The sequence below is a fragment of the Agelaius phoeniceus genome, chromosome Z (genome assembly GCF_051311805.1).
Source record: "Agelaius phoeniceus isolate bAgePho1 chromosome Z, bAgePho1.hap1, whole genome shotgun sequence".
Lineage (NCBI taxonomy): Eukaryota > Metazoa > Chordata > Aves > Passeriformes > Icteridae > Agelaius > Agelaius phoeniceus.
Window position 1 is genome coordinate 59,598,583 of NC_135303.1, and position 8,913 is coordinate 59,607,495.

Sequence of the window (8,913 nt, forward strand, 5' to 3'; positions counted from 1 at the left end):
CAAGTAGTTGGAGTTGTATAAACACTTAGGGTTAAACATGCAGGCTGCAAGCCAAAACAATAATAAAATCCAGAACAGTTATAAATATCTACAGAAAAGTCTAGAATTTATTTAGGCTACTTTATAATGCAAACTTTTAGATTTAGTGATCTCTGGACAATGTGAATAACTCAACAAAATAAAGCAGCTGTCAAAATTCTAGAAAAATAGCTTTATCATTTCAATTTTAGATACTCAAAATAACTTCATTAATTTAAATGCATGGACTAACATCTACTACCAAGGATTCAGCTTGCAAAAAGAGATCTAGTAAACTACTTCACCAAAGAGGCCTAAGAGAAATTTTGTTATGGTCGTAAACAAAAGATAAAGGAGGGGAAGAAAATTAATCTACATAAAAATCCTGGAGATTTTACCTAATAGATCACTCTCTGCTGTCTTTAAATAAAAGGGCAGGGGAAGGAATGCAGACAAGAGAGAGAGGAAAGATCAGAAAATGCAAATACCTTAGCTAGTATCTGATCAGTATCCAACACTCCTGTTCAAATATTTCAACAAAATTTCTGCTTGTTTCCAAAAACATTGTCAGCTTGTGAATACCTCTGATCATTTAACACAAACAGCTGCTTTTGCTAGTCATTTCCCATTTCTGTTTGTGCTGTTAATTATTTCTGCTTAAGCATACCCTCTAGAGACAAGCTGCAAGCCTTTGAGGATCAGTGTCTGCTGAATACCTCATCTATTGACATCTATTGTAAAATGGATCGTGAAAGACAGTAAAAACTACTAGACATTATGTATCCCTCAAATGAATTCAAATTACGGTTATGTAAGGGGAGGGGAGGAGGTTGTACCTGCTCTACCTAGACAGGGCAAAATAAACAAAAGTAGTTGTCCTTCACTATAATAATAGCTGTAGCCAAAAAAAAAAGTGTTTGTGTGCTCATAAACATGCCAATTATCTGCCTATATCATCTTACTAACACAGCTACCCCAAAAAGACACACCAGCTACTCAAATAATAAGTTGTGTTCAGGAAGACATGCTCGAGACATTACCTAACGTGCAAGTGTGCCAAGTCAACCAAAATTTAAGTTTTTTAAAGGGCAGTACAGAGGGTCTGACCAAAACACTGAAAAATAGCATCATGAACTGTAATAAAACAATTGTTTGGTCTCTCAATACTGGATATGTCACTGGCATTTCACTTCTTGTCAAAGGTAACTGATAACTGCATACATCTCACATTGCTGCAAGCATCTTTTCAAGTATTTTAACTTGACCAGGTCTAGAGCATTCAAAAATATCTAACTCACCTTTTGTTTATCTAAGCCAAGTACTTGTGCGCTTGTTAGCACAGTTCATTGAAACTATCTTTCTTAGTGAACACCAAAAAAAGAGGTTAAAGAACAGTGTCCTTCCCAGTATCGGCTATCCAACAGCTGTCTCTGATGGCTGCCTAACACAGTAGTCTTTAACTTGCTTCATATTAGTGGAGTTCCTTAGGCATATGATTTTTTCCCTTTTCACTTTTTTCTAAGCCTCGGCTTTTCCAGTATTGGCTTTACACATTCAAATTAGCCTTTATACCTGTGTAGGCTGAGCTACCTTAAACTTTCTGCACTGCCTTTTATATTTCAGGTCATTCAGCTCTTGCAACATTCTCAGCCATTATTGTTTTCAGATAGCACATCTTTTATCAATATTGAGATAGTCCACATTTTTACCTTTCAATCTGAAGGGTTTTTAACAAGAAAAAAAAATAAAATCACTACTGTAATTATTAATGTGTTCATGCATTTTCTGGAGCAGCATCATCAAACAACTTTACGACACAGATTGAACATGGAACTGATTTAATAGTGCAGGATGAATTCCCTCATTTATCAAAACCAAGGTTAATATTAAGCATGATCATTAAAAGTCATTAATAAAGCTCTGAATTTACAGAGGCTGAAACTATGTAAAATTGGGTTTTATACATAGATTCAGCCTATGAACATATTACTAGCCTTTATTCAAACAGGCTAGGTATTAAAAACCACAAGGCCACAATTTGCTCCCTACAGCCTTTTAATATAAACCACTCTGGGTTTTAATCATTCAGAGGCAAAAAAATACATGCCTTTTAAAATATAAGATTCTCTCTCTCTCTTTCTCTCTCTCTCTCTATATATATAGTTTGCACAGTGCTCTAGCATCCAAAAAGCAGTGGTGATTTGTTACAGGGGAAAAAAACCCAAACAACTTCCCTTTTTTTTTTCCTTTCTTTGTTTTAATTTGATGGATTTAGGACAATTTAATTTCAATAGTACATGAATTATGTAAAATTTAGCAATCTTATCAAGACACAAAGGCAAACACTGTAAGAAAATACATAGCTGTAATGGAAATGCTTCCAGAGCACACAGACAAGCATGAAAAGCTATTAAGTTTACACAAGATATGAAGGCAAAAATAGTACTTTTTTAAAAAATACCTAAGTTACAAAATTTTAGTAATTAGCAAGCTAAAAAAATTATCCATAGACTTTAGGTATACTGTGAGTCTAGGGATCTGCTAATCAATGATGCATTTCATATTAACGTATTCTACTTTTCCTACTGCTGTTACTACTAATAGTTGCTGCCTTTTACATAGCAGAATGCAACATCTAGGTCCTTTGAGATATTTGAATTAAAAGAAATATTGCAGGTGTACAGACCATTAAACACAATTTAAGTCAAAAACTAGCATCATGTGGTAGACCAGGAAAAAACTCCACAGGTGATGCCTCACCAACACAACACAGCATTTCTGAGCCTTTTATAGCAAGACATTGGTAGCTCCATGTATCAGTATACACTATAAACAAGTCAACAGGCTATGTAGAGAAAAAATAATTTTATTCTAATAGGCACTTGAGAAACGAGATATTCAGTTTAAATTAAAATATACTAAAGCCTCTAAAATACAAGAACCTCTTGAAGATGAAGTAATAAAAAATAAAATTAAGTTCCACAGACATGGAAAAATATGACAGCTGAACATCAAAACTTCAAAGTAAAATTGAGGAGTTTTTTTTAGTTTTTGTTTGGGTTGGATTGTTTGGTTTGGGTAGTTTTTTGGTTTTTTTTAATTGAGACAATATGAATCTAATCTGTTAATAGTTGCTTCACAGAGGCATAAGCTGCCATGACTAACCATCAGCAACTTAGAGAACTGGGAAAAAGAAGCTTTTACCTTTTTTGGAATGTACAAACATTGCCCAAAACATTTACAATGTTTCATGTATTTCATTAAAAATTCTGTCTTCATTGAACAGAAAGAAACTTTGGTAACTCCATTACACAAATCAAGCAATTAGCTTGACACAGCTCTGCTGAAAAGTGCAATTAGTCAAACCTTGCAAATAAGGCTCACCTAACCAGTAAGAGATATGCGATATTAAGCCTCACTGCTACAAGTGAATGACTAATACATTGTCTCCAGCAGTTACATGTGCTGTTGCTGTGTTAAGACTCCTTACAGAGACTGAACTTCACAAAGATGCTATGAACGCCTTGACTAACTGAAGAAAACAACTGCAAAGATAAAACTAAATAAGGATGCCATTTCAGAAAACAAGCATGAAAACAAAAATGTCCATGATGCAAAAAGCTCCAGGAGAAGCTTACAAAATCTAGTTAATGTATATGAGTACCTAGGAATGGAATTGAGGTAGGCAATTACCTCGAGGATGTTTCACACCTACTGTATGAATGCATCTGTAAAAAAACCCTGAACCTCTGTGTTTGCTTTTGCTGATGCTGCAGACACCTGGGATGCACATTCAAAACTGAGCCAGCACTGATCACAGGCATCCCTTCATGGTCTGTGTCTGACAGACCTTTGGTGCTGTTTTCTTGTAGGTACCTTACTAAGGGTAACTCAGGAGTGCACATTCAAACAGAACACTTTACTGCTTTCAGAACTAGCATGTTCATTTAATTCTACAGACCACTGCTTACCCCGCCTAGTACAGCTAGGCACCGCCTTTGCTAACACCTAAGGCTGTATCCACTCCTGGTTCTTTAAAGCTAAAAATAACAAGTATTCGAGACCTACAGATGGCAGCGCCAAGAACGCAAGGGATGTCACTGTCGTTCGCGGAGAGACCACTCACCCCCACAAGCACTTAAACGCCGTCAGAACCCTTGGCGTTTATGCACGGTTTATTTCCGGGCGTGGAAAACGCCCGTAAACCAGTTCAGTTTCGCATTCCCAGAACCAGGTCAGGCTCCCGCCTCCAACCTGCCCGCCCGCCAACTCCCAAACTTTCTGCAAGCACCAGAGACACCGCGGCCAGCCAAGGTCCGTCCCCATTTAGGAGACAGCACGGGCGGCTCCATATGGAAAAACAAAACAGAAGCGGCCGTTCGTGTGCCTCCAGCACTTCGCTCGGTTTCTCTTGCCCCCGTTCTGCAGCTCCTCCCGCTCCGCCGCCGCCACCGCCCCGCGCTGCCGCAGCCGGCTGCTCCGCGGACACCACCTCCCAGCCCGCCCGCCTGACCGCCCCCGCGGCTATTTTTAAGCGGCCGGGCAGGTGGAGAGGCGGCAGAGTTGTCGGCTGGGCCGGTGGCCTGGCCCGGCCCGGCCTAGCAGCGCCCAGGGGACGCCGCCCCGGCCTCCTCCCTTGAGCGGGCGGCAGGGCGAGCCGGCCGGGCAGGAAGGCACGCGGCGGCCTGAGGGCAGGCGGGCGGCTCCCCCGCGGCGCGCCAGGCCCGTACCTCCCCAGATGCCCAGCTTCAGCTGGGAGCTGTCCAGGTTCACCACGTAGTCGCCAAGGAAACGGTTCAGGACGTCCACGACCAGGGACTCAAACACCATCCTGACCCCCGGCCGCCGCCGCCCGGCAGCAGCGCCGCCGCCCCGGCTCCGGCCGCTCCCCGCCGGTCCGCCCCGCCCCGCGGCTCGAGGGGGCGGTGCAGCCGTGCCCCCCCCGCCCCTCCCGGCGGCGGGCGCGGCGAGGAAGGGGCGCGGCTTGTCCGAGGCTACGGCAGCCGGCGGGGGCTGCGCAGCTCCGCCTTCCGCGGGCCTTGCCCTCCTAGAGCCGCTTCTTACTCACGCTGGCTGCCCGCTCTCGTAAAGGTACGGGTTGTCACGGAATGAGTCAGGTTGGAAGGGACCGCAGGGGATCATCTGGCCCAATTTCCCTGCTCAAGCAGGGTCACCCCAGAGCAAATGGCACAGGATTGCAAACAGGTTGTTCTTGAATATCGCCACTTAGGGAGACTCAACAACCTCTCTGGGGAACCTGCTCAGTGCTCGGTCACTGCACAGTAAATGAGCTATTCCTCATGTATAGGTGGAGCTTCCTTTGCATCCGTTTCTGCCTATTGACTCTTGTGCTAGTGCTCTTGACACCCTTCCTTCAGATACTCACAGACATTGATAAGATCTCCTCTCAGTTCTTCTCGAAGCTGAACAGGCCCGACTTCCTCAACCTAAGAGAGGTACTCCAATCCCGTAATCATCTTTTTGCTCTCCACTGAACCCATCAGTTTGTCCAAGGGATTTAAATGTGGCATATCCATAACAGTCTTTTGAGTATTTTTCTCTTCCCCAGGCTAGGCAAATATAGAAATTACTGCATGTCTTGAGCTGTTCAAAAATGGCTAAGCTATTACTGGCATAATGACTAAAACAAACTGAACTGAATTTATCTCTGCAAAGAGCTTGACTCCCAGGGGGCTTTCTGGCTTGGGTGTCAGCTGAATTGCATGGAAATAACTGGGCCATGTTTGCCCTGAGTGGCTGTGCTGAGGACCCCTGCAGTCACAAGGTTTTTTAAGGAAACTTCCATGTCTGACCATTCACAAGGCTCCCTAGCTACCTGACAGTCGCACTCCCGATGCCAAAGACTTTCACTGCTAGGACCGAAGGCCCTTGACAGGCCGAAGGCCCTTCACTGAAGTGAGCTGCTGGACTTCCTGCACACCTTCTGTCAGTGTTGCTGAACCTTTGTATTCAATATAAAAAATTAAACCGTTGAGAAAATGAGAAAGCTGCCAGATATTATACACTTTTTCGTTCTTTTTTACAGAAATAAAAGAATACTGCCTAGCACTTCTGATGTTCCCTTTCACTATGGGATTTATAAGCCGGCTTACCACAACCTGCCACACCAACAATGCCTTGCATCCACCCAATATGCAGAATAAAATAATTTGTTAAGAAGTATCTTGATATAAAGAAATACTTTTTTATCAGGGATTATATTGTTCTTTATTAACACAAGAAAGGGGGAAGAGTTATACTGAAGATTGATAACAGAAGATGTAAAATGCACAGTCTTATTGAGGCTTAGGTTCCTCTGAAGTTACTTTGTATTATTTGGAAAAATTACAATCCCAGCATTTTCAGTTCTTGGGTTTAGCATCTTTTTCTACTGAAAAACAGCAGTAATGCCAAAAAAACTAAAAAATAAAAAAACCAAACACAAAAAACCCCACATACACACACAACAAAAAACACAACCCACAACTACATTAGAAAGAGATTAATTGGAATAATTAATTGGACCAGAATGTGATCAGCAGCTTGTGCACGCCAAATGCAACTGTTTCCATGCACTAATACACATACATGAGAATCTCTATAGAATCTCTACCTGGCTTTCTATAAATTTCTTACACAAAGCCAGACATATTTCTTATAAGCTATCTCTAGAGAAAAGTGTGAATACAAGGCTTTATTTTGTGACTCAAAGCACATATCTTCCTATTTAGTTGTAGAAAAGCTGAATGTTAAATCTACTCCTGTCCATTTACTATTCCAAAATTGGACTTAGGCACTATGCATCTTCAGGATTATCTTCTACCAGTCAGTTTTCCAAAGTAACTTTATTTTGTAAGTCTACAGCTCCTTAGGGCATGGGTAAAATTTCTTAGTCTTCTATTTCTCCAGGATATTTGTTCAAATATCCTGGAGAAGGCTTTCTGAAGTCAGGGGAGCATGAGTGTCCTAGGTCAAGTGCGATTTCTTTTGATCACAGTGATTCAGGTTTTATTTTGTTATTGCAAAGAAAATTTCGTGGTTTGATGGATTTTTTGAATCCATAAAGTGTGGGTGAATCTTCCACAGCAATCAGCAAGGCTTGAAGCTCTCCACCTGAGAAAAACTGCTTACTGCTGCTGAACTGCTAGGCCTAGAGTAGGTGATCACGAATAAGCATGTATTTCCTACTGCTGACTCTTACCTACTTTGAAATCCATAACATTTGCAGACTCATCAAGGCACAGGGTTCCATCTTTTTCCCCTTCATTCCTCTTCATGTCCCACACCTCACTAGCACTGGCAGGAGTAGTGTAATTTCAAGCCCAGGCTGAGAAGCATCTGAGAAGTAAGGAACAGAGTGCATCAAATAGTGGGCCATCTGGGGGGCATCCATCCAGTCCCATGAGCCAGGGTTTGACACTGGCATTTCCACAAAATTCGGGAACTCTGTCTACATACACGACACAATCAGAGCCAACATGACAATCAGAGGCAACTGGACAGAGACAACTTGAACTCTTATCCTGTACATTCCTACAGTCTCCATTGAAATCAATTAATAACTTTGCTTTTCCCATTTTTGTCACCGAAGCTTCTAAAGTGCTCGATGGCACTTTACACCTGTAACAAAGCTGTTTAACATGTGGCTAGACATTAGCAACCAAGTTTCTGGGTTCCCTGCTCATAGAATTTCTGCAAGCTGAGCCTGGAGGCCGCAGACCTCTCTGAGACAGTGAGGGATTCCATCTCAGCTTTCTGCTGTCCTCTCTGTGAAGGCTGCTAAGACTTCTACTGAGGTGACTCAGAACCTCACAGGTCTGCCAGGATGGCAGGTCATCTTCAGGGTACATGTTGTCCTCACTTCAGGACAATTACAAGCATCCTTGTCAGCCACGTATTAGAATTCAGGAAAGTAGAATTGCTCATTAAAAAAGAAAAACAACAACAACAACAACAACAACAACAACAACAACAACAAATAGAATCCGGTGTAAAAGATGTTTCTCCTTGGTCTTACTCTCCTCAAAACCTTCTAATTTCTAGTATCTGATGAAGTTACATAACTTTAGGCATACTACCATGATTCTATGCATTTTCATGTTCATAAATATGAGTGTTCTTATCCTTGTTTCTTCCATGTTGCAGATAGTGCTTTCAAAATGGTTTTAATTCAAAGAAGCACAAAATGCAGTGAATAGAGCAGGAGGACCTGTGAACCTCCTTATTGTGTCCCCAAAAACCCAAAAGCCTAATCTTACAGGGCTTTCAAAATTTTTGAGCTATTTCTTGGAGAATTTTAGAATATAACTGCAGCAAAACCACACACTACAGGGGTGCCTTATTTCCTAAATCTTTCAGAGTCACCTGGTTTTGAATCTCCTTCAGAATCAGCTGAATCATGATGGAATGTTTACTCTGCTTACACAAACTTTTCCTCAAGACAAGGTGAAATGTGTAAGTCGTACAATCCTTCAATTACACATGCAGCAATATAGTTACTGCTGAAACATGTAGTAATCTTAGTAAGTCAGTCTTACTGAGCATGAACTGCTTAAATTGAAACCCAAAGACAAAATCAGAATTTTTTTCCTGCTCATGCTATGCAATAAAAACTCCAGGGTCTTCTTATCAATAAAATACTTCAGCTAAATTTTAAAGCCAGTTTTTGCAGTTCAAGGAACAAACTAGATAATAATTATATTCTTCTTGTCATCATCAAAGGAGTGCATTCAGTCATTTGGTAAAATAGAAACTTTAGAAGTCCAGTAGCCTTGTTAATACTGTCACTGAGAAGACCCTGATCATCAAGCTTTGATCAACATTGTAGTCTAACATGGCAGTAGAAAAACAGGCTGTTCCTCAGCAGCAGATATCTCAGTATAGTACAAGATATAA

At 41.5% G+C, this 8,913-nt stretch overlaps 1 protein-coding gene and 1 long non-coding RNA gene across 11 annotated transcripts in view; one reads left to right on the forward strand and one right to left on the reverse strand.

Annotated features, from left to right (window-relative positions):
* VPS13A (vacuolar protein sorting 13 homolog A) overlaps nucleotides 1-4,928 on the reverse strand; it is a 108,241-nt gene extending 103,313 nt beyond the window's left edge. For 5 of the 9 annotated variants that reach the window (XM_054651745.2, XM_077171810.1, XM_054651744.2 and 2 more), the window contains exon 1: nucleotides 4,749-4,925. In XM_054651745.2, coding sequence (XP_054507720.2) covers nucleotides 4,749-4,848 — 100 coding nt within the window. In that variant the 5' untranslated portion in view covers nucleotides 4,849-4,925. Of the gene's footprint in view, nucleotides 1-4,748 lie in introns of all 9 variants that reach the window. The other 4 variants (XM_054651755.2, XM_054651747.2, XM_077171812.1 and 1 more) reach the window with 2 other exon arrangements.
* An 89-nt stretch (nucleotides 4,929-5,017) lies between these two features.
* Nucleotides 5,018-6,201, forward strand: LOC129132970 (uncharacterized). 2 transcript variants are annotated; one of them, XR_008535889.2, is made up of 2 exons: nucleotides 5,018-5,964; nucleotides 6,065-6,201. It is a non-coding gene; the product is annotated as an uncharacterized LOC129132970 (long non-coding RNA). The 2 variants fall into 2 exon arrangements; XR_008535888.2 differs by having other exon boundaries at nucleotides 5,018-5,474.
* The last annotated feature ends 2,712 nt before the right edge of the window (nucleotides 6,202-8,913 follow it).